General features: G+C 35.1%; 1 protein-coding gene across 1 annotated transcript in view; it reads left to right on the forward strand.

The window, feature by feature from the left end:
- The window catches only part of LOC149539807 (thioredoxin-like protein AAED1, chloroplastic), a 208,170-nt gene that overhangs the window by 101,679 nt on the left and 78,667 nt on the right, over positions 1-27,824 (forward strand). Inside the window, exons 6-8 of the mRNA XM_089801003.1 lie at positions 351-430; positions 785-876; positions 1,531-1,591. Of these exons, the coding sequence (XP_089657129.1) occupies positions 351-430; positions 785-876; positions 1,531-1,591 (233 nt within the window). The remainder of the gene's footprint in view (positions 1-350; positions 431-784; positions 877-1,530; positions 1,592-27,824) is intronic.

A 27,824-nucleotide genomic window follows, 5' to 3' on the forward strand; every position in this document is an offset into this window, starting at 1 on the left:
TCAATGGGATATAATAAATCTCATATACCTTTTTACGTCTGCATCTATAATGACTGTCACAATTTGATTGGCTGAAACCTCAACTATGCCATCAGATTATGGTTGAAGGTCTTTCAAATTAAAATATGGTCAAGTTGTAATTGAAAATTTTACTAAAAACTCATAGATGTGTGAAATTGATACTATGGAAATGGAGAAAACTTAAGGAAATATGCATTATTTTTTAACAAAAAGCTAATCTCTTTTTACAATATCATTTTCTGTTAGCTTTGGTCGAATCACTCCTCTATTGAACACTACAGCTTATTTTCTGCACTGTTTATTGATTAAATAAATTTCTAATTTTGCAGAAGTTTATGCTGATCCCAGCCATTCTACCTTTGATGCATTGAAGTTTGTATCTGGAGTTACAACAACATTCACTCCATTGGTATGTGATTCACACTTGATCAAAAGTATGCCCTTGTTGATCTTTCACTTAAAGTAATCGACTGTATGTGGTGCAGACCAAGAATGGAAAAAAAAAACTTCTATGATTTCAATAGATGAGTACCATGTTAATATTGCAGGAAAGTGAGACAAAATAATTCCCATTTCTTTGAAATTTGAATAAATTGCAAGTTGCTAAATGAGATAAGTTTGAAAATTGGACCCCTCATCAATTGGCTTTATTGTTATAACCAATGGATTGCAACTTGTTGGAGCATCACTTTAATTATCAGCATATATAATTGAGGAAAAAATTATGTTTTGAATTTTCAATTGAAGCTGGTAAGTGTTGCAGGCTGGCATGAAAATAATTGAATCATATCTTCAAGGATACAGGCAAGACTGGAGGCTGTCATTCCAAAAGGAAACTGTGAATAGAGGCGGCTGGTAACTATTTGTTTTGAAGAACTTATTTTCATCATAAAATAAATGCTGCTGGTTTTGTATATCATTTAGAAGCCCTTTTTGTCAAAATGCAAAGTTGATTAATGGATTCCGAGTGTGTTGCAATCATCATGAGATTTCTATGAGTGAGTGGAATTTAAGGTCTATTTTTGGCATGCAGTTATATGTTTTCATTTTCCATTAACAGAACCCGCTGAAACTATTACGTTCAGATGTTGTCTTGAGAAATTTATCAATTATTTATTCTTAGCATAAATAAATATAAGCAAATTTAAATGCTTATTTGAACAGCGTAAGTCCATAATGATAATCTATTAGTTGAATCCTACATTCATACAAAGTCTTTTGGCTTTCAAAGTATTAAAAATGAGTTAAAATTTTTATTCAGAAAATTGTTTTCATTTTTCTTCTTCTAGATACAATATGTCCTTACATACTATTGTTTGCTGGTGCTCAATCAGTTGTAATTATGAGAAGTTAAGCTTCTATGATTTTATTAAATAGAAGATCAATTAAATTATAATCTTTTGTTGAGCATTGAATAACATACTGATATTATTATTTCATTATTTTTGGATTGATGGTTTATTTAAAACATAAGGATGGATAATTAACGTGGTACTTATTAATTTACAGGCAACAGGGAGGCATACTTGTTGCAGGGCCTGGTGAAAACAATGTTCTGTACTTGCACAAGGTCTGCCTCTCTTTTTCAATCACAAATAGAAACAAAGACATACTCGTCTTTTTTCCCCACAATGATAAAAGAAGTGTAAAAGCTGCTAGTTATCTAAAGGTTGCATAAATAAATTTATTGTGTAATAAACCCTATTTTAGCAGTCTACAATTTTTAGTCTCAAGCACTTAGGGATAAAAGTGTCTAAAAAGTTGGATATGTACAGTAAAGTGATCCACTTTAGATAATGTGCTAGGAAATCCTGAGTTAGTTTTTCATATAAGAAGCTGCTAGATGGTGACCAATGCCTATTTACATTTTCCCTTGTTTCAAAGTGTAAGTTGTTAAGAAACCTCTCTTTGCAAGATGCTAATGCTAACATATACAATGTATAAAGGCAGAAATAATGAGTATATGCTATCTTCAGCCTCTGGAGCTTTGTTTAGTTTAAGGTATAGCAATGTTAAGTTTAAGGTAAACATACTGCAAGCTCAATGCTGTTGTTATAAGGCCTTTGGATTTAAATGATGAACTTACACAATTGTTGCTGAAAAATCTCTCATTTTTCTCTTTTGTTTCTTTAACTCTTTCTTTTTTTTGATAGCTCCTTGATCAATGTATTATGATCTTGAAATAGTGAAGATGGTAAACACTAAATAAAGGTTGGAGTTCAATTTTTTCTAAATGAGTGTGATCCAAGACAAGTACAATATGGAGGTTGCATTGAAAAGTAATGTAAAAGAGAAACAATCGACACAAATAATACATGTAGAGGAAGAAACTTGCATTGTGAGTACAAAAAATCAGATGATTCAGTGACTTCATGCATATGAAATTATGAATACATTTGAAATATCTTGGCCTAAATTTGGGTGTGGTAAGGGTAAAACCTTAGTCTACTAGAATTGACTTAAGGACCAACTAATCAAACATTTATGAAGCTCACTTCTGGATTTGATTGTGCATATTTTTTAGCATCAATGTTTCGGATCACAGTGCGCGATCCATCATCAGGATTAAAGAGTGCAAGATTTATTTTTTAGCATCAACATCTTGGATTTCAAATCCTGCACTCTTTCATCGTGATGATGGATCAGTGTGATCCGAAACTTTTATGCTAAAAAAAGCACACAATCAAATCTAGAAATGAACTTCATAATTTACAATGGATTGTGGAAATCTGATATTGATAATCAAACATTTGTAAACTCAATCCATCGATTGACGTTCTTTTAAAAATTAAGGTTCTTGGGGTCAATGTTGATGATAACTTCCAATAATATATTTCTTTTTGAGATCCAATCTACCAACTTTGCTCCCTTCACAACCTAGTAGTTAAATGAAAAATGCTCTCTTGGACATCAACAATTTCATTCATACAAAAATCCCTTAAAAACACTTGCTTTCTGCTTGGGATCACTCCATAGTTATCTTTGTGTTCAATTAAGTAACTTGATAAACTCTTGGGTACGAGCATTTATTCTTGCACAACATACAAACTTCCTTTCCAAAGGGCTTTTTTCTTAGTCGCAGATATGGATTCAGGCACGTGAATCGGATTTGTGGATTCGTGAATTTTTTTTATGCATTATGATTCGTAAGGATTCATATATATATATATGCATGCATTATATATAAAAAAGAAGAGAAATATAGATAATTCTAAAACTAAATCATTTCATAGTATGAATCTTTGAATCTAGTATACTTGATCATTGATCTGTTCTCATGATTATAAAGAAAATCAACTCATTCATATTGAATTACTGAATTAAAAAATAAAATTATGAAAATTCAAAATAGACTTTGAAGCTTGTAACATGATTCACTCATAAAAGAGTCAAGACTGAACTTTTCAATTTCAATCATCAAATGGATTTTCAAGAAAATCCACATTAGAAGGGTACTGATGAGCTGCAAGTTCCATATCTACATCATTAGAGAACCCAAACCGGTTCCACTAGTACTAGAGAGGATTGCGAACTCATAATCATCCTCCTCCTCATCCTTACCAGCCAAAGTGACTCTAGCAAAATCCTAGATGGTCATATCTAGATCAATAGTCTTGGGTTGTACATCCCAAAGCTTCTCAAGACCCTTCTTGTACTTGGGATCCTTTCGAGACAAGAGGTGCAAGTTGTTGTGAATGAACACAAGGTCTTCTTTTTTTGCAGCCAGCTGGTTATGTTTAAATAAGTGGATCAAGGAGTAAGTACTCCAATTCCGCTTAGCTACAAAAGAGCTCGCAACCTAGAGAGAAATTAAAATAATACGAGAATTAAAATAAATTCAAGGAATTAGAATGTTAACTTTAAGAAATTAAGTGACAAATTATACAAACTTACTTGTGATGGGATCTTTATAGAAAGAGATTGGAGGAACATATAGTCTTGCCCATGAAGGTACCACTATCTAATGGCATGCATCTTGCTTTGGTCCACTATAGCAGTAGGGAGGGGATCATTTCTTGAGAGGAAGGTAGAAAATTTAGTCCTCACATTTGCCTCGATTTTTGGATATTGGAAAATTTTAGCTAGTGCCTTATTATACCCATTTGCAACCTCTGCATCTCTAAATGGTGCCACCATACCTAGAAGGCGAAGTACTTCTCTATAGTATTTGGGGGATAATGTAATACAATTGAACATTATCAAATATCAAGAGCACAAACATCTGATAACATAAACAAACATTTGATAAGCACTACAGTATTTGGGGGATAGAGCATGTGTGAGGAGGTGCAAAGGTGTGGTCATCTTGTTCCATCAATTATGAACAATTTCGTCCACCTTTTTGTAAAAGGTGTCTTGAGGATAATTCTCCCTCTTCTATATGACCTGGGATATGAGATATGAATAAAAAATAGCATTGATTTAAATTTTAGAATCTAGATATCTCTCAAATAAACAATGGTAGACGAATGTAGAACTTACCATTTTAGTCTTTTTCATTGAGGTGCCCATGGAATCATAAATATCCCCAAGGCATGGCTCATTAGTGTTTGTAAAGTGAAGCATTGCCATGATAAGATCGGTGGATTCCAACACAATCCATATGACTCTGCCAATCATCATCTCGTATCATTGCTTTCACTTTTTGGCCCCTTGCTATATAGGAAGTCTTCCAAATGCCCCATTAGGGGCTAATGACCATTTGTGCCAATGTATCCTATATTCTCACTAGTCATCTCAAGAAGATTGTGTGAGAGACAAAGTGGATTTCAGCATTTAAAATATGTTAATGTTAACAACACAAAATAATAATATGTAATCCATATAATATATAAATTGAATTTTATATTTACAAATTTACCTTCAATAATTCCAAGTCCAAGAAAATCCTAAAAATCGTTGAGTAACATGGATCGTTTTCTAGAAACGTACTAACATTGCCACTGTAATTGATATGTTCCAAATGCGGATTTGAATCTCATATAAATATGAGATGATTAATAATAATATATTAACAAAAATAATAATATATATAACAATATATATATAATATAATATATATTATAATATATATATATATATATTATAAATTATATATAAGAATATATATTATTTAAAATGGACAAGTATATATAGAAAATGATGATTTACCAATAACAATAATGTATCTTAGATTGAATCAATCCATTTGTAACTACAACCTTAACACTCCCTCTTAGCTAGGGAGGATTTGTAGAACACATTATGCTCTCAAGTATATGAAGAGATATCATCTTAGTATGATATTCCTGGAATGACATATTTAAGGATATCAACATAAATCCATCAACTTAGATGTTATCTTTCAATATAATCCAAATTATGATTCAACAAGAAATATCAATCATATGATATTCATCATATGTATATTCTTTTGGTATGTGCACTGGACTCAAATCCTTGACACCTACCAAAAGAATATGTTATATCCTAGAAGGATATGAGTTATCTGATTTTCGACACCCCGAGACAACAACTTAACAAGAAATCACAATGTCATGGTCTCTATCATGACAAGTATCATGATCTCAGGCACTTTGGGACAACAACTTAATGAAGTCTGATCATGATACATTTTTTATCACGACTTCCAGCACTCTGGACAACTTAATGAAGTCTGTCATGATAATAGGTCTATCATTTATAAGTTCGCCACCTTATAATGGTTATCTCCTGTTTATATATGTCAAAGAAAGATCATCACCTTTCATTACATATCATATGTGAAATAGTGACCAACATGAACCAAGTTAGAGGGTGGTACAAGGGCTTTCACCTCAATTCTCTCTTACAGAGAAGAATGCATTACAAGGAATTTCACTTCAAACTTTTCCCTTATAGAGAAGAGATCACACTTGAAATTTCTCCCTTTGAACAACAACCCTGGGAAGTCAAGTTGTCTAGTTACTCCCTTAGAGCTCTCTTCGCCTAACAATCTCTGTCGAACTCCCTCTAAATCTGATATCGATCTTCCTGACTTCTGGTGAGAAGTCATTACTTCCTCATTATGTACGTAGAGGTAGGCCCATCAAAATCATGTACTCATATACGTATTTTTAGACTCCTTATGAGTATCAATCTTTTGAGTTCGTATGTTGCCTTTGAAGAAGTGTGAAACTCCCTCTTAATATAGAAGGATACTCATAATTTGAGTCATCGTAGATATTTGCTTCAAAGAGTCTCACTTTATCCAGCGTGATCATCAGATGACTAATGAATTCTAGATCACAACTTCTTTAGAGCTATTGTCATAAGATTGAGTTTGCACAATATTTGGTAGTATGTGTAAGGTACCAACCACCTTTTCCTGCAAAAAACATCCTTAGACATAAAGGAAAAGATCAAGGCATATAACTCTTATAGCATTTATAGAACTACAAATAGAAAGAATACAGTGAGTAGATAAATGTAATAATAAAAAATACTTATCTGCACATAAACATCATTGATACAAGTTGCTCCAGTGAGGGTCCATATGCAACAAATCAGAAAATTGTCTCCATATAAGCATTTTTGAAACAATGGGAATGAAACATTGGTTATAATTCCCCCCACAATGTAAAATTCTCACTTACTCTATTTATAGGGTTTTCAGTCACTCTTTTGTCCCATGACTACACACATCAAATTCTTTCTTCCTTGAATGGAATCTCTTTTACTTCTTGATTTGTCATATTATATTCTGCATAAAGGGCTTGCGATTGATATATTATTTCATCAACCAATAGGAAGTTGAGTCTCTAGTTGGTCAACGCTAGTATTAGCGTTTAGGCATGAACAATGACTTTGCAACTTACAAAATCTATATCATTTGGTTATGATATATCCAAAGTATATGCTCGCTCCATGTGTCTATTCACCAACTTCACTCCTCCGTTTTCAATAAACGAAGTAATACAATCTCTTTCTCAAAACCTCTTATCTACATTAGCTAAGAGGGTTTTTGATTGTTCTTCATGCTTAATCTCCACAATGTTATAATGAAACTTTTGATAACATTTATCTAAATATTCCTGGTATTATGTTTATGTTGCACTCTCATACAAAAGGTTGGATTCCAAGCTTGCTGTAAGTTGTGTCACATGATGCTCAATTTTGTCACATCATCATGTTTTGATTCATCACTACTATCATATGCAATGTTGATTTTTTTTTCCTCATATTTTTCATTCTCTTAGTTGTCACTACAGCTCCACATTTAATCATTTCAGCATCCTTTGGAAAATAATCTTGGATTCATACTTTGATGGGTTTCTCCATCTAGCTTGAAGCTTCCATATCCATATCAACTTGCCAACTTTATTTCTCCCAAAATTTTAAACTTCTTATCATAAAGGATACCCCACATTCAATGCGTCATTTGTTGCGTGGATTTATTAACTAATCACCCCCTTTTTTTTTTTTTGTAAAAGGGTAAAACTTTTGACCTGGAGCTATGAACCAGTGAGGCCACAAATGGGGACCTCATCCCCATGAGATTTGAACCTTGATGGCAAGGATATCAAGACAACAACTTAACCATCACAACATGCCACTATTGGCAACTAATCACCCTTTTTTTCAACATACTTCCCTTTTGTATTTCATATTTTGGGGTATCTATTTTTACTATTGTCTTCGACTTATATATTTTTAGTTTCTGCAGTTTCTTCACATTTCCTTATTAGCTTCGTTTTATACACACCAAGTTCATTTTGTATGCTGGTATCATTTCTACCTCTCTCACCCTTTGCATTTACATTCACAACAACCTTCACATAAATCTCGATGAAATATCCCAAGTAGGCTTGGGACTGAAAATACCAATTTCGGTTGCAATGTTTGACTTGACCAGCTGAATGATTAAGGTTTTTGGGTTTTCCAATGCTCTGATTTTTCTCCTGGTTTTGTGGTATTTCTCAATTTTGTGTTTTTTCCATTATTGATGCAAACATATGCCAATTGCAACTGCAGTAGCTAAGAATTACTGAAAAATACTTAAATAAACAATTGAAATGCTTTCTAGGAATTAACACTAAGCTGATTGAATAACAGATTTTATTTGCTCTCTCAGATTTGAACCCAAATAGCAAATACAGAAGCTCATACTGGGATAAATCCTTGCATGAATTAGGAGGGCAGAATTGATAGAAGGCTGAATATTTCCAATGTGGTGCACAAGGGCTGTCTACGGCTAACATAAGCTTCAGGGGAGTGTTGTACAGTAAACCTAGATCTGATAAAAAGTTGCAAACACTCTAATACAGCTTGATCTGCACCTCTGTCCTCTAACCACTCCGTAAACATATTTACCCCAAAATCCACGAATTGATGCAGTATGGCCCATGTGATGGTAGATGAACAATCGGAAACCTTTCCCAGTGGCTCGATTTAGAAGTTCTTAGAAATTTGCACTATTTCATCCGCTCAAACCCTAGTGTCCACGTTGTGTCATGTCCCTTTTTTCTTGGAGGTAATTTGATTTAATTAATTTAATTAATTAAGTTGTCCAAAATAATGAATATTTTATGAGGATGACTAATTAATTATTTTAATTAAATAAATAAGTGGTATTAAGTTAATTATTTATAAAGTTATCAAATAGACAAATATTAAAAGGTAACTTTATATTTAATTAATTTAATAAAGTGACTTAAATTATAGAATATTTTATAAAGTCACTTAATAAATAAAATAATGTTCTAGAAGTTTTTGGAGAAAGTGGCGGAAAAAAAAAAAAGGCATCCTAGGCTTCATTCTCAGCAGGGCAGATTTGATGTTGTTGTTGTTGTTTCACTTTGTGGAGCCTAGGGTTTCTGTAGATTACTTCTTTGTCATAGGAAACGAAAACTTCCTATTGATAGCAATTTTGAGGGTGTGAAATATCACTTGAATTATTGCAGCTGGGAGGAAGATACTTTAGTCTTCTATTTGTGCTACATTGAGAAAAAAACAGATCGAAAAAAATAGTCTGAAAAGCAGATCCGAAAAAGCAGTCTGAAAGAGCAGATCTGAAAAAGAAAAGAAAAAAAGCAGATCTGATAAAACAAAGCGGAAAGGCAGCATTGGTGAAAATTATTACATCCATCTACAATCAGGTTCCTTTGGATATTTCATGCATTTTTATTATCATTTAGATGCATATTAGAAGGTAAGACTGTAGGTGAAAGTTTGTAATAGATTTAAGCATTATTCTTGCGGATGTAAGCCAAGAGTCTTGGCCATTTCATACTAGCATTGTAGTTGACATTTTATGTGCAATAAAGGAGACATAAGTTGCTGGTCTGATATAGTGTAATTGAATATGTATTTATCATTCATGATCAGCTTATTAGTTTGCATGCCAATTGTTTGACAAAATGTCAATTGGCTGTAGGTTCTCTTTTGGCATAAATAATGTTATAATTCTGCATACCAAGTGTTTGTATTAATGCCACTTGGCAATAAATGCATTAACACCATCATAGGTTGCATCCAAAGTGTTTGTCATAATTACTATTTGCTGTAACAACATATTGCAAGTAGTTTTTAGTACAGATATGCATTGAATACTGTCAAAATAAGTTGCACATTCATGTTAGGTCATTGTGTAGTCAATTTTGAGTCTTCTTGCAAAAGATTCTCATTGATGCAAATTGAAGAAAAGAGTCATTAAAGAAAACTAAAATACTATATCAGTCATATGACCCTTGTATGCAAAGTGTTTTCTTGAGCCTTTATCAGCATTTTGGGATCAGATTGGAGCAGGGACATTACACATTTAAACATGAACAATGAATGCCCAACTCAACTATTCTCCTTAATGATGTTGTACGGCTAGTGCCTGAGACTGCAAAACCTTCAATTCATTTTGGAAGAATTGTGATCTGAGACTGCTATGATCCACCTCTCAATTTACTAATCTGTAACAATTTGACGTCACAATACTGAATGTAGCTGATACATAAATAAACTCCACATTACCAGCAACTTGGAGGAACGTCCAAATTGGAAAAACTTAGGAGTTTTCGTTCTTGAGCTTGGATCTACTAAAACTCTGTCATACAGAATTCCCTCCACAAGCTGTCTTCAATTCCTTAACCTTCATACGACCAATACGCTCTCAAAGCCAGTATATCATTGAATTCTCAATCTGTAGACAAGTTGGAGAAACTGCCAACTTCTTTTTGTCAAGAGGTTTCATTCTTGAAGAACAATATCTCTGCAATTCTGAAAATCAGAGCTCTGCCTTGAATTTGTGATGAAAATAATGACTTGGATGCCTCCAAATGAGCCCAAAAGGTTCTTTTATTCACTTTGATTTCCAGCCCTAACCCTAATTTCAAATTAGGGTTTCATTTGTCTCTTTATTATAATTTATTCTATTACAAAGTAATCATAACATTACTTTATAATATTACATGGACCCTTTTATTATGATTTTTTTTATTATAAAGTAATCATGAGATTACTTTATAATATTACATGGGCTCTTTTATTATAACTCACTCTATTATAACATTAATAATAATGAGTGCTTATTAAATCACTTTATTATTAATTTATTTAATCACCACTTAGCTAGTTTATTCATAAAATACTCAAATGAGCTCAGAAACGAAAACCACCTGAAACCACTTGATTGTGGATGATGACTGAACTGTCTGAGCCAATTGGTAGTCTCCTAAAATCTAGGGATGCTCCTACAAAGTAGGAGATTTAGTCTGTCACTCTGAGACTGAGTACTAATGTATCTCCTCTATTGTGTGCATCTTCAGAGTGTGTATTAGTGAAGTGGGAGTTCTTCCTAAAAAATAAGAGATGCGTCCAATGTCTCTGAAAAGCTCCCAATGGTCTCTGGAAGCCTTCTAGACAAATCCTAGTCAGTCCCTAAAATTTAGGGATCCCTCCTAAATTTTAGGAACCTGTTGTTGACTGCCGAAACCAGCCTGAAAAGATCATGTTTGGCTCATATGCCCTATATGAGTTCCCTACACACTCTATTGGCCTACGGGAACTCTAGTAGTAGATCAATCCTTGAACAAATGTCTGTCATCCTAGAAAGGGGACATTACACTCGAATTATATATTCTTCCTTAACAATCATCTCAACGATATTGTATCTCTTGATGAAGTAATCTACTATAGATTTGGGTTTGACACCATCGAATTTGATAAACAATTTGTGGTCAGTTTCCCAAGTGGCATGTAAACTAGTCAAAAAGGGGTCTTTGATAATTTTCTAATATTTGTACGTGACAGATGAACCCACCTGTCTTATATTAAATTTCAAACCTTGCTTGTTATACTGCTGACATCATCAGTTGGATGAGCTTTTTCTATTAATGATAATCCTTCTATCATATTTGATAGTTAAGTCGCAAATTGGATTCAACTCTCATGATTTGGGTTGCTTCTTTGTATCTTACATGGCTCTTTCATGTGTGGCCAATGCCATTGTCTCTGGAGGTTTCATTCTTGTCATTTAGCACTGTTGCTCTATAAGTTTTCCCTTTTCATTCAATCCATACATGATTCGCATCACTATTATCACTCCACAAGGCCAACTATATCTTTAAACTCTGGCATTTTTATGCTGATTGTTTATGTGGCTTCAATCACTACTGTCGAGAAAGATCTTTAATCTCATTTACTGTAGATATCATCTATTGTATGGTTGTGACATTTGATTGACCTTTATTGCAGCATCCATAAGACATCTAATCATAGTACCCAAATATTGAATATACCATTTTGTATATAGTCATTTATCGAGATGCTTACCATTTAATAGTATTTCATATTTTCTGTTTAAGAAGATAGATTTCCATATTCATTGGATGTTGTCTCTATTGTATGATCGATGTAATAACCCCAATAGGTTATAACTTCTTCAAACACTAAAAATCTTTATACTTCAGTTGTTTGACATTTCGTCAAACACTTTGCAAGCAAACTTTGATACCACTATAATAACCCTCCTCAAATCTGCCCTCAAAAATGCTGATGAAAGCTCAAGGAATTTTGTCAAACACTTTGCATACAAGGGGTCATATGACTGATATAACTTTTCAAATTGCTGCAATAACTCTTGTTTCGATTTGCATCAAAGAGAATGCTTACAAAAGACTCTAGATTTGTCTAAACAATGACCTAACATGAATGTGCAACTAATTTTGGCAATATTCAATACAAATATGTGACTTAAACTACTTACAATATGCAGCTACAGCAACTAGTGATTATGACAAATACTTTGGATGCAACCTAAGATGGCATTATGCACTTACAACCAAGTGGCATTAATATAAACACTTAGTATGCAAAATTATGACATTGTTTATGCCAAAAAGAGAACTTACAGCCAATTGACATTTTGTCAAACAATTGGCATGCAAACTAATAAGTTGATCATCAAATTCTAGGTTTGCAATATAGATAGTCTAAAAATTACAATGCTCTTTCAATTGCAAAATCCTTTCCTTCCTTTGATACCAATAATGCCAAATGGCAAACAAAGACAAGTACAATATGAAAATAGTGAAGTGCCGATGCTATATTTTGTACTCAGCTGAAAACCTACATTTCTCAGAAAATATGCCAAATGAGAAGTGAAGAACCTGATTGTAAATGGCTGTAATAATTTTCTACAATGCTGCCCCTTCTGCTTTGCTTTTTCCGATTTGCTTTTTCAACTGCTTTTTCGGATTCGCTTTTTTGAACTGCTTTTACGGATTGCTTTTTCCGCCTGCTTTTTCGGTTCCGCTTTTTTTGGGCTACTTTTTCGGCTTGCTTTTTCGATTCTGCTTTTTCGTATCTGCTTTTTTCAGACTGCTACCCTGTTGAATCTCAAGACCATATCTTTCAATGGCATCAAGATTTTCAACTTGAAGGGATTTCATCGTTCAAACTATTGAGACATGATCTCCAGAAAATTTTCCAATTTCTTTGATTTTCCCAAGCATGCTTAAAAGAAGCTCTTCCATTTCTTTTATAGTGTTCTCACAAGAGCTCCATCCTTCGTTTTCTCAATGTGGGATAAAACATAACTCCCTTTATGTAACTTATGTCTTCAATGTGTTATAAAATAAAGGGGACTCTTTTAATTTAAATATTTCCCACAAACTATAGTTTATGCATTAATAAAGTTAAATATTTAAATTTAACTTTATAAAATAGCTTTATCAATGCAAAACAAATCTTATCAATGATAAACAAGTCTTCTTGCCGATTTTAAACAATTACCATCGACATACCGCTACCACTGGATGTCCACCCATGCCCAAGATGACTTACTATAAATAGTAAGTATGCCCAAAGTTGCCTCAAAACCCCTCAGAAAGACCTGCAACTGAAACTATCTAGGCCAAATGGCCTCTAAGCCCCTTTAATGTCCTGGTTAGCCTACGAGACCGTGGGGAAATAGGCTAACAACAACATCATGCTATGAATGCTAAAAATGGGACATTACAGTCCGCCCTTCCCAAAATTGCTTGTCCCCAAGCAATGCCGAACAACAACCCAATCAATCCACTTAGAGCCCAAATGTAGTCATGAACTATACTGCTGTCAGTCAACATAGGCTCCTGCAACAACCTCTGAAAATTAACCAAGAGGAATCCATAATCAAATTGGCGAATACAACTCACCCAAACTCCAAAGTCAGGAACCCATGATAAACAAGCTCTCGAAATATCAGAACCCAAGTAGAGTAGATAACCCAAACTGCCAACACAATAAATACCATCGACGCATCCCATTAGTCTATATGGAATGTACAATCCAACTCTGCAACAATGGTGACCACTCCCACATGAAACTGCACCAAATACAAAGAATCCACACACTGTACATCTACTGCAGTTAACACAACTTTGTAGATTACGGGCCACTGTCTCATAACCATAACTCCCATGCACTACTGATGGTGAAAAGACATCACAAGATAAACAACAAGAAATGGAACCCAAACCAAATCTGCCTACCACCAACTCGTCAACACAAGGATCAAATGCTAACTGATGTACATACCTTGTAGTATAATGCTGATAAAAAGAACCAACCCCAGTCAACAGCTCACCATGAACAAGTGATACAACCCATGGTGACTGATCACCAGCTAAGTCAGGAGATGTCATAGCCAAAGGAGTAGAATCAATAACAACAACCGCTGAAGCATCACTCCCAAACTCCTGCTCTAAGTCATGTATTATCAAGCTATCAACTGCAAAACCTATTGCCATGTCATGCCCATCACAACTCTCATCCTGTGGTGTCAAACCATCCCATAACTGATGACAAGCACTAGGAATCAAAGTATATCTCTGTATCATCATCTCATCAACATAATCATCAAAGGTAAATTGATGAGCATACCTCACAGTGTAATGCCAATAGAATGCGCCAATCTTAGTCAGTGGCTCAGACTGCAACCCAGATGAAACTAACTGCAATTGATCACTAACCAAGCTGGAACTGACTACTACCTCCAAAGACATCGCCAAGGGAGTAGTATTACTAGCAGGAACCATGCCAATTGCCGGCTCACCAACATCACACATGATCTTTGATACAACATCTCTAGTCTCCGTGCCATCAGTATTAGAGGCCACCACCATGTCAGGCATACCACAACAATCTGCTATAGAACCCAACTCAACTTAACCTGACTCTAGTAGGAACGGAACCGATATGCCAATGTTAGTATCAAGGGTGGATGCATCCCCATCTCCACTGTCTCTGACAATCTCAACCATGGACATCCTCGGATCACTAGACACCACAGCTTGTGACTGTACAGAATCTGGTAAAGATTGCAGTCGCTCTAACTCCATGGTCACCTTAGCCAAATGAAACTGTGACTCCTCGAAAGTCAACTGTGTACTCTCAAGAATCTCAGAAGTCACCTCGAGTTGCTGAGTAAGCTCACTCACCTCATCTTCCTTGGCCAATAATGCATCGTATGCCGTACTCCCCCACTCCATAAGATAATCTCTGTCGGCTACCAACTGCATATAATCCTGTCTCAGAATCCGAATAGCCTCCCATAAAGAGTGGATCTCTGTCAAGGAAAGATAATTACCTCCCTGCTCATCACTAGTAGGACAACCCTATCCATAAACTGCTAACAACTGACGAGCAGCGTCGAAATGCTGGCAAGCGATAGAAATGTCCCACTCACTAACTCTCAACTGACTAGACACATGATGGCACTGGCTAGACTGTCTGCTACAAACCTCCTCTGACACACTGTCTAAAGGAGCATCCTCAAAGTTACTGGTCTCTAGAGTATTACCATCCATATCCTGCGAATCAACTCCAAAGCTAATATCAACATACGTAGTATCAAAAACTGTAGCATTGCTGTCCAACCCCTCCGTACCATAAGAAACTGCTGAGGAAACTAAGTCCTCAAAACTATCCACAACATCCCCCTGGGTGTCGTCTGTAATAATTAGATCCTGGGACTCTCCTGTAAACTCTGTCATCTTTGAGAAATCATCAACATGTGACCTAACTATAAAAGAAAACTGAGTCCCTGCTATAAGCGCTAACTCCCGAACTGAGCTCACCTCAAGACAAAGCTCGTCCACATGTCTTTGAGAATCCTGGAGAACCAACTGAATACACACCATGGAATTCCGAGTATCCTCTAGCTCATGAGAAAGCTGGTCAACCTCCTCCTCCTTCTTCAATGCATCTAAATAGATCCCTGCAAGATTAAGGAGATGATCGCGATCTGAAAGTCAGTGCATGTAACTTACCTTCATTGCCTCCATGCCTTCCTTGATCTGCTGTAAGTCATCACAAGAAGAACCTGTTGTGACTCCTTTCTGTCTCTCTTGCAGTTGAATCATCCAAATGTGATTCTCAATCAATCCATACATCCTGTCATGATGAGATAAAGCCGCGACAATATCCTTGTCCTTTGTCTTCAGCTGGCTTGCCAAACCAAGTGAAGAGCTACTAGCCTCTATCTCATGTGAAGAAGCATCCAACTGTGCTTGATACTCATTCTCTGCAAAGTCCTGAATGCTCACTTTCTGATCAACTGTACTATCCTCAAACATGACAGTATCCTCAACTGCTGTAACTTCATCCAACCCAACTGTACTGGAATCACTATCTGTGTCAATCATGCAATTCGGTGTGCCTATGATATCACCTTCTGATGCAACTGGCTCAACCTGCACAACATTTGAAACCCCTTCTGCCTGTGAAGATGATGCAGATAAACCATTACCTGAAGATGTGTTGAAGTCTCCCTGTATCGAATCAGCATGTCTGTTAAGCTCCTCATGCAAGTTTCTACCTGTCATAGGGAAGGTATGATCTTTAGGCCTATCAAAGCGTTCAATCAGTCTCTCCGAAAACTCCACATATGAGGTAATGTGTGCATGACCCATAGTGACCATACCATGATGCCACCACTTGTATGCTAACCCATCCAGGTGAATTGCTGCATACTTAATAGCTTCTTTCTCAGGCATAGGGTTCATTTGAAAGCATGTGTCAAGCTTTTGAACCCAAGCTCTTGCTGTAGACTTCCCCGAGCCATCATAATATGGTAACTGAAATTTCCCTACTTTCTTCTATAGCTCATAGCTCTGGTTCCTGTCATGTCCACGTGGCATATGCTTCATCCGCACATCTATATACTCCCTAAAGGTAATTGCAGCAATAAAATCTGGACCTCCGACTTCCCAATCTCTCCTCAACTGGTCCTGTATATCAGTGATATGGGGCTCTGGTATGGGCTGCTCTGGAGCTTTAGGAGGAAATATGGGAATCATGGGCCGCGAACTCAATGTCCTAGTTTGCTGGGGTGCATGACCGAAATTGTTCCCAACTTGTTCGCCTCTATTATGTGCCCCATCCTGATTATTACCATTTTGATTATTTCCTCCACCCACATTAGCATTCAACCCCATTTGACAAGCCATCATCTGCATCATAAGCTCAAATCTTTGACTCTGTTCCTGTGCTCTTTGCTCTGCTGATCGCTGTCCCTGTGCTAAGGTGTCTAATAATTGTAAGAATCTTTCCTTTCCCTGATCTGGACCGGCATTCATTTTGTCAAACATTTTTCTCTCTATCTGGCTATTCCAAATTCCCTATAAGACCTCCACACGATGGCAGGACTTATAGCTCTGATACCACTGTAATAACCCCAATAGGTTATAACTTCTTCAAACACTAAAAATCTTTATACTTAAGTTGTTTGACATTTCGTCAAACACTTTGCAAGCAAGCTTTGATACCACTGTAATAACCCTCCTCAAATCTGCCCTCAAAAATGCTGATGAAAGCTCAAGGAATTTTGTCAAACACTTTGCATACAAGGGGTCATATGACTGATATAACTTTTCAGATTGCTGCAATAACTCTTGTTTCGATTTGCATCAAAGAGAATGCTTACAAAAGACTCCAGATTTGTCTAAACAATGACCTAACATGAATGTGCAACTAATTTTGGCAATATTCAATACAAATATGTGACTTAAACTACTTACAATATGCAGCTACAGCAACTAGTGATTATGACAAATACTTTGGATGCAACTTAAGATGGCATTATGCACTTACAACCAAGTGGCATTAATATAAACACTTAGTATGCAAAATTATGACATTGTTTATGCCAAAAAGAGAACTTACAGCCAATTGACATTTTGTCAAACAATTGGCATGCAAACTAATAAGTTGATCATCAAACTCTAGGTTTGCAATATAGATAGTCTAAAAATTACAATGCTCTTTCAATTGCAAAATCCTTGCCTTCCTTTGATACCAATAATGCCAAATGGAAAACAAAGACAAGTACAATATGAAAATAGTGAAGTGCTGATGCTATATTTTGTACTCAGCTGAAAACCTACATTTCTCAGAAAATATGCCAAATGAGAAGTGAAGAACCTGATTGTAGATGGCTGTAATAATTTTCTACAATGCTGCCCCTTCTGCTTTGCTTTTTCCGATTTTCTTTTTCGACTGCTTTTTCGGATTCGCTTTTTTGAACTGCTTTTACGGATTGCTTTTTCCGCCTGCTTTTTTGGTTCTGCTTTTTTCGGGTTGCTTTTTCGATTCCGCTTTTTCGGGCTGCTTTTTTGTATCTGCTTTTTTCAGACTGCTACCCTGTTGAATCTCAAGACCATATCTTTCAATGGCGTCAAGATTTTCAGCTTGAAGGGATTTCGTCCTTCAAACTATTGAGACATGATCTTCAAAATTTTTTTCAATTTCTTTGATTTTTCCAAGCATGCTTAAAAGAAGCTCTTCCATTTCTTTTATAGTGTTCTCACAAGAGCTCCATCCTTCGTTTTCTCAATGTGGGATAAAACATAACTCCCTTTATGTAACTTATGTCTCCAATGTGTTATAAAATAAAGGGGACTCTTTTAATTTAAATATTTTCCACAAACTATAGTTTATGCATTAATAAAGTTAAATATTTAAATTTAACTTTATAAAATAGCTTTATCAATGCAAAACAAATCTTATCAATGATAAACAAGTCTTCTTGCCGATTTTAAACAATTAGCATCGACATACCGCTGCCACTGGATGTCCACCCATGCCCAAGATGACTTACTATAAATAGTAAGTATGCTCAAAGTTGCCTCAAAACCCCTCAGAAAGACCTGCAACTGAAACTCTCTAGGCCAAATGGCCTCTAAGCCCCTTTAATGTCCTGGTTAGCCTATGGGACCGTGGGGAAATAGGCTAACGACAACATCATGCTATGAATGCTAAAAAGGGGATATTACAATCGACATCTACAATGGATTGTTTGCTTTGCACTTATAATCACTGCATACAGTATAGTTGCTCGTTAATAATAATATTTTAGCCTTTTGTCTCTGAATTGCTTCAAATATTTTGAAAGTCAGCTAGCATATCATTTGATGCTGTATTATATTATCGCTGACGTGCTGAAACATATTAATCTTCAATTGGATTCCCTTTTTGATTCTTCAACTTCTCGAGTGATATTTATGGGTAAAAGTTTAATGTCTTTCATATGCCAGAAATAACACCTAGGCCTTGCGAATATTATAATCACTTAGTATTAAATTTGGTTTGCAATGTTCAAGCTAGATTTAAGGAAGAGTTATTACATATTATTTCAACACTAAATATATTTCCTCTGCCAATAATCTGAAAAATAAGTCTTTATGCCATTAATAAGGTAATCACACCATTCATCGCCATCCATTTTTCTGCCTACTATGCTCTCACAACATTATTATCTAGGTAGGATCAATTAGTTGGATTCTTTTTTTACCTTTTTCATTTGCAGCTTGGCTTTGATACCATGTTGAGTAACATGGATCGTTTTTTGCAAATGTACTAACATTGCCATTGTAATTAATATGTTCCAAATGCAGATTTGGATCTCATATAAATATGAGAGGACGAAGAGACATCTCTATGGTTTAATCATCATTTAATTAATAATAATATATTTACAAAAATAATAATATGTATATATATACTATATACAATAATCTATATTATTTAACATGGATAAGTATATATAGGAAATGATGATTTACCAATAACAATAATATATCTTAGATCGAATCAATCCGACTGAAGCTACAACCTTAACAAAATTGCTTGTGACATGTGGTGATTTGTCACAAATGCAGGTGATCATAATGCACAAATACAAGGATACTCGACCGAGGCTAATGCAAACATGTATACTATAGGTGAAGGAACACCAGCCCATGGAATTCCGAGTGAGGGAATTATTGGTCAAGGCCAACTGGATTATGTAAGTATAAAGAAGCCAAAAGATTTATCATTGTGTAAGGTTACAAGACAGAATTTATATCAACTCATAGTCATTACACCACTAGATACTGAGCATCAAGGAGAGATATCATAAGAGATGAACAAGAAGGAAAATGATGCAAGTGTTGCTACATCAAAATTATCTAAGGAAATGCCTCAAGTGCCATTGTTTCAAATTGTAACACTCCCTTACATTGATCAAGGTCAAAAGAAAGAGGAAACAAAGAAAGATGAAGGAACTCAAAAGACTGATCAGGAGTCAAAATCTCTAGTGACAACACAATTATCCCTAAGCACAAGTCATATTGAAACACGAGGAAAGAAGATGAAGAAAAAGGAGTCACAGGAAATAAGGTCGAATACTATAATATTAGATGAATTAATTGTTATACCAGCATGGGATCCAAATACTCTGGATGAAGAGAAAATGAATATATAGAGTGAGTTATGTGCAAGGAAAACTAAGAAAGAAAGGTTAAGAAAAGAGCACAAAAATAACCAAGTATTATATGGTGTGAAAGATATCTTATTGGAAGCTATGCTAGACATCACTTTGAATGAAAAAGTACCTATATTGGATCAACTTGTACAGATTAACGATTAGCTCAATGTCCTTGACATTGATACTCTATCAAAGTTATTTCATACAACTGAGAAGAAGTTTGAAAGCAAGGTGTTCGAGAGAGTTTCATCTGAAATTGCAATTCAACAAGTGGCATTATCCACTTATGTCACCGAGCTAGAGGTGATTGTACAAAATGTTCTTACTTTGTTTCAATTTTTTTGTGATATTCCATCTCTTACTCATGATGTAAAACTAGAGAAGGTGAATGAGGATATGAAGGTTAGTGCTGATGCACTAACTGCTGATCCAAGTGCTACATCACTACACTATTCCTAATAGGATTTCAACATGAATTGGAGCATAAATCAATGATATTGAATCTTTTCTATTACCTCATCTTTAGGTTATGGAAATTCATGTTAAGATTGCCAAAGAGCTTGTCCCTGCCCTGAGCTTATCTATTTCTGACCACATTACAGATTTAGCAGCCAAGCTAATGATTGAGAAGTAGGCAATTGAATTGATAAGGACAAATTGGGACAACACAATGACTATTATGTTGAAGAATCACAAGAGTTTCTTGATCGGATCCAAAGTACTGTCATTTTTGTCAATTTTTTTTTACATTAGTGTCAAAAAAGGGCGAAAAGAAGTGATATGTACTGTTTATATGTTTTTATGTATTACAATTATGCAAGGAGTTATAAGGAGTTAATACAACAAACAAAAATAGTTTTGAACAAGATTTTGAAAAATAGCTCATACCGAGGAAGCATATGCATAGGGGAAGTTGTATACATTTTCAAATTGAAGCATAATATTTTTTCCACTAATGTCTATGGGGGAGAATGTTACTCCCATAAAGAATTATGTTGCTTATTATTGTCAAAAAGATAGAAGCGAAGTTCAAATGATAGTCGGTGAACATAGTAACTGGGTCACTATACTTCCTAAGCAATGAAGGAACTGATAAGTGTATACCTATTACCGAGCTTAGTACTCACTAAGCGATTCTATAGTCACCGAGAAGATCCCACTAAGCCAAATAGAGATTACCGAGCAAAGAGACAACGGAGTGAAAAACATACAGTTGAATGTATTTACTAAGTGAAATAGAGGCTACATACAAGTCTTATTTGGCACAAAATCTGATGTGAAATGATCACATTGAGCAAAAATCTAATTCATTCAGTTCAAGGAAAAGATTTGAAAGATTTCTTGAAGAATGTGATTTGATTGTTTTATGATTTCAAGGTAGAAAAGGCCAATGAAATTGTGAAAAAGAAAAGCATGAAATGATGAACTATTCTATATCATTGATTTTGGTCAAGGATGTATTCTAAAGGATTCCTAAACCCTAACTAGGTTAGAGATCGAAGAGGAGAAAGAAAACTACAAAAAGACCTAAGTAGATCAGACTTAGGTTGTTGTTGAGTAATTTTTGAAGCAAGAAAGAAGTTTCATAGTATGAATATATCAATGTTACTTGATCATTAATCAATGCCAAATGTCAAAGATAAACATTAAATACTCGCTCATTAATCTACGTTCATGATTGTAAAGAAAATCATACATTGCATTATTAAATTGCAAAATGAAATATCAAAACATAAACTAGTTCATCAGATTGACAAATAATAAAGTTTGAAACATAATGATAAATGACAAATGTGTAATAGTTTATCAATCATCATAGACTCATAATATCAAAGATGCAAGTGTCCTTCAAGGGTCAAATGGGTCATCAAAAAATGAGGGATCAATGGCTTCATCCCCAACTATATCTAGATCCTCAGCATTGGAACCCAAATGGGTTCTACTAGCCCTAGATGTTGTCACATCCTCTTCCTCATCTTTCTCTACATCTAGAAACACAATTCTAGCTAGATCTTAGATAATCATATCCATGTCAGTAGTCTCGGGTAATACATCTCGCAACTTCTCTGACCCCTTCTTATTTTTTGGATCCTTGCGTAATAGGAGGCAATAGTTGTTGTGAATATATACCAAATCCTTTTCTTTCTTGGAACCCAATTGGTTACGCTTCATTGAGTGGATAAAGGAGTATGTACTCCATTTCCACTCAACAATAGAAGAGCTCACAACCTAGAGGGACAACCAACAAAATATGAAAAAAATAGAAATTGTAAATTATAATGCAATAAGAATTTAAGAGTGCTAATTCTACAAGCTAAGTGTCTTATAAAAAAAGAGAAAAAAAAGAAACTTAACTACTTGTGACAGGGTCTTAATGGCAAGAGGTTGGAGGTACATGTAACCTTGCCCATGTAAGTAACGCCATCCAATGGCATCCATTCTATTATGGTCATTGATTGTATCAAGGTCTGCATTTTTTCGTGAGACAAAGTTTGCAAACTCTCTTTTAACATTCGATGCCACCTCAGCATCGCTAAAGAACCTGCTAAATGCCTTCTTATACCCACTAGCAACCTCTGGATCTCTGTATGGTGCCACAGTACTAGGAATAAAAGTATCTCACTGTTATAATGCCTGGGAGAAAGTGCATATGCTAGAAGGTGTAAAGTTGTAGTCACCTTGTTCCAACAATGTAGAACAATTTTCTCTACCTTTTTGTAGAAGCTTTCCTCAGGATCCTAATCTCTCCTCTGAATGACCTGGGATGTTAAATGATGTTCATGTAAGTTATCTTGATGTAGTGTTAATTAAGATTAAAAATCAAAATCTCTGAATAAACAAGGATATTGTATAAAAACTTAAACTTTCCATTTTCACTCTCTCTAGCATGGAATCCACGGCATCATATATGTCCCCCAAACAAGGCTCATCAATGTGAGCAAATTGAAGCATAGACATGATGGGCTCGGTGAAATCTAATACATATTCCACCCTATTCCAAAAATCATCATTCAAGATCAAATCCTTTACAATTTTAGCCCCTGTTGTATCAGCTTGATTCCATCCACCCCATTGATTGCTAACTATTTAGGACAATGCTTGTTTCACCCTCACAAGTCATCTAAGGATGATTGTATGTGAAGCAAACCTTGTTTCAACAACCTATTACCATGTTAATTCAAATTGTAAGTTAATAACACATTTCAAATATGTAAACTCAAAAAACATTTTATTCAGTTATGTAAAGTATGACACATACATTTGGATCTCCTCACCCTCGTACACTTTTTTCACCCATTCAATTTGGGTGCCAATTGCTTTCATCACCAAGCTCAAGGAGTGGACGATGCACAATGTCTAAAAGATATGATCATATCATGCTTCTACAAACTTTAACATTGTCTGTTATTACTTGGACAACATTGTCAACTTCTACGGACTCTATGGATTCAATGAGAAGCCCAAAAATAAAATTTGCATCCTTTACCCACCCTTCACAATCAACCGCTCTCAAGTACATTGCCCCCTTGGGGGAGACAACAATCACATTTATTAACGGATGATTTTTTCAATCTTTCCATCCATTAGAGACAATACTCAACCCCATTTGGACCAAGAATCTCTTACTGGTTTGAGGAGGGTGTCTACATTCTTTCTCTCATTATGCAATATGGCGGTTCTCAACTTTTCATATCCAGGGCCTCGGTAACCATGAGGTACTTCATTTATTGCTTGCACCATCTCTCTCCACTATGTTGATCTCAATAGATTGAATGGAATACCATTCGTAAAGAGGCAATACCCAACCTTTATGTCAACAATTTCTCTCAATTCATTTTGAAATGCCTTATCTAATGGGCCTTTGTTGCGGGATGGGGGTGTTTCTATTTCTTCTTCATCCGTAGAAGGGGTAGGTAGGAAGGGATGTTGTCTAGTGGCTGTTTGAGAGGATGGTGTTGGTGGTTTTTGCATTGTTCTATCTTTTTTCCCCTTTGACACTAACCTATCAACCTCTTGTTATTCTTTTAACATGCCTGCTATTTAAGAAGCTGACAACCCCTTCCTATCTCCACTTGGGGTCCCCTCACACATGCTAATCCCTTGACCCGAAGGGCCTATGAAATGATGTTTAACTCGGTAATATCAACTTCTATATTGGGTTTGGTGAAAATTGCATTTCTATATATACCCTCCCCCTCCAACACATTGCTCAAATTCTTGTTGTATACTTCCACAAAGGAGAGTTTTCATCAAATTTAAATCTTTGGGATCCCTCCAAATCCATTGAACTCTAACTACTCATTCTTGCAATCTATAATTTAAAAAATAAAAATAAAAAAAATTCAAAACTTATACAAAAACTTGATAAAATTTTATAACAATAAAAAAAACTAAAAACAAACTATCAAAGAAACAAAGGGAAGGATCAAATGCATACCTGAAACACTCAACATTGATTATTGGAAGGATTTGAGATTACACAAACAATTTTTACAACCTTCTCTTCAAACTTGCAAAATGGCCACATCAAAATGAGAGCAAATGAGAGATTAGATGAATGAAGTGTTTCTTATTAGGCTTCTTTTAGGGTCACAAACAAAAAAATATTAAAAAATTAGTTGTTTTATGTTTTTAAGTCAATTTTTTGGCTCCATGGGCCGCAAGTCTGCATGGGTTCGCCCGGGTCCAAGCAGGGTACCTGATGGGGACACACAAACTCGAGCAGACTCACAGTCTCCATCAAGGACCCTACCCATACCTAAAGAGGACCCCAGGTTCAAATCTAGACTCAGATGAACCCAAACTCGAACCTGAGCTCTAGGGTCCGAACCTGACTTCCTAGTTTATAAGTTTTGAAAAACTTGAAATAAATTAATATTCTATAAAATAACTAAGAAATGGTTGAAATGCATACCTTAATCACTTCTTGCAAGGTATTTTGTAGCTCCACAATCGATCTCCTTTAAATCCAAGTAGTTCACTTCAAACTTGCAACAATGAGAAAGCAAATGTGGGGTGAAATGTATTTGGAGGTTGAATAAAAGTGTTGTTTTAGGGGTAGGAGGAAGAAAAACATTAAAAAAATCATTCAAAATGATTTTGGACCAACTCAAAACATTCTCTATCTATGGATCCTAGTAGATTCATGCTCGATCCTCGAGGATTCACAGTGATCCTCGTAGGATTCACGTTGATCCTGGAAAGGTCCCTGCATTTACCATGTGGATCCAGACAAATTTGCAAGCCGCGGATTTGTCCAGATCCACAGGGTAAATACACGAACCCTACTCGGATCAGTTCGAATCCAAGCATGAATACGAATCCAGCCTCCAGGGTACGAATTTGACAACTAAGCTTTTTGCAAACTTTCCAAAGTTACCACACTTCTAAAATTACACTAGGTTCTCACCTCCTCATCGTTCCTCATACTTGTGTCTTGTCTTTATTGCAATTAAGGTCTTTTAGATAGTCATTATGGAAAAATCTTCTTTTTCCACAAATTTCATCCTTCTTCCTCAAAAAATTCTTGGATGTTATGATTTCCAGTCCAGACTTAATTGATTACATCATTATTTATTAAGAAGCCACTAGGCTTTGATATTTTTGTCATGGGAGTACAGATATGTGGCAAATTGAAATCACCTCGCAAGTATCACAATCAAAAGGAGTGTTTATTAGGATTAGTACTCTTGAAATTATTGTGTAAAGATTGTGTGCTATGGTTATGATCATAATTGGTAATGATTTCAAGATTGATGACACTTATGTAGCAAACATATCCTAGGCAGCTTGCTTGTTTGACATATCAAGCCTAGCAACAATGTGACGATAGAATAGCTCAAAATATGTTGATCGACATCAAGCATAGAGCTCATTGTAGCATCACCTGCAATGTTTAAATTCCATATATTACCCATGACACTCCTCATTAGCAGCCCTTCTTCTCCCAATCATTTCAGCCATTTCGACAATGCTTAGATGTAATGTCCCTGATGTTTCACAAAGTGACATTAATTAAATTAATTAATTAATTTCTCTAGAATCAATACTAATATAAAAGGATGACTTATGATTAATCAATTTAATTAAATAAAGTAAAGTAAAATAATAAAATATTATTAAAAGTTACTTTATATAATAAAGTTCTCCAACTTATTCTAGAAGCTACATCATGTGGTGTAGAATGGAAAATCCTAGAAGGCTCATCAATTGTTATAAAGAAAGGGTTTGCAATGTATTTGTATGTTGAGATGTTATTGGATTCAATATGAATTTATCTGGTGCTTTGCATTAGCTGAATCGTCGAGGACGTAAACCTTTAGTAGATTGTTAGAAGGGCTGAATGAAATCCTTGTTCTTCTAAGGAGTGGATTTAGAACGAAGCTAACACTTGTTCCAAATTTGTCAAGTCTTCATTTGAAGACAAATTTGAGGTGATAAGATATTTGTAGATTGATATTTTACATTTGTATTCTATTTGGAAAATAAATATGATTTTATATTGAATATTTAATGCCAGTAGAAATATGTGTAATTAATATATTGTGTTAGATAGTTGAGAGGGGGGGGGAAGTGAATTAGTTATGTCTAGTTATCTTACAATCCCTTCAGCATTTCATCACCCTCAAAGTAATATAAACATCAACAATAATAACTTCAATACATCCAATCACTCAGTAGATATGTTCAACGTAAAACTTAACTCATAAATCAACTTCTTCGCAAACTATTATTATACTGTTTCTTGCATTACCGACCGTCAGTAAATTTCTAGACATTACCTAGTGATAACTTGGTTATTACCGAGTTTTAGTAAACTGTAAAAACATATAAATCAACTTGCAACACAAATAAGACACACAATTTTGACACCAATATATAATGTGGAAACCCTGTTAAGGGAAAACCACCTGGGACCGGCAACCCAAAAATTTCACTCTTTTGAAGTGATCTTTATTAGGAGACTACCTTGTTAAAGGTTACATACACTTTGTCAAAGTGACCTTGTTAGAGGATTTCATCAAAAGATCATCTAGACCTTATCACTCCCTATCTAGGACCAAATAGAGTGGCTTGATTTAAAGGACTTACAAACACCACTAATCGATTTTTCCATATAGGGTTTCATAAACTTGTTAGGTCCACTCGGTGCTTTCGAGATTTTCTACTACAATGGTTAAATTGTAAATAGTAAATTGATCTGTAAGAATAACAGCTATCTTTACTTGATTAGATCTCAATTCTTGCTCTTTCTCTATCTTTTACTCACTTGGCTAACTTCGACTTTCACAAACTCCTTTCTCTTCTCTCTCTGCTCGGCTCGACTCACTTGGCTCTTTTCTCCTTCAATCAACTTTGTGTTCCACAACTTTCAGTTATATGTCCAACTCTGGCATCAACTCTCGACCATCTCAATAGAGCAACAACTCAGCAGCCTAAACTATAATTTTATCCTCAAATAAATTTCTCAACGCTTCTAGATCCTTCCATCTTTTGTCACTTAATCAAAATCGTTGATCTTAGGTTTATAAGTGAATTCCTTCATACAATGAATTTAGACACA

This window comes from Cupressus sempervirens, chromosome 9 (assembly GCF_028749045.1).
Source record: "Cupressus sempervirens isolate cs-2001-9-10 chromosome 9, ASM2874904v1, whole genome shotgun sequence".
In the NCBI taxonomy this organism is placed as follows: Eukaryota; Viridiplantae; Streptophyta; class Pinopsida; order Cupressales; family Cupressaceae; genus Cupressus; species Cupressus sempervirens.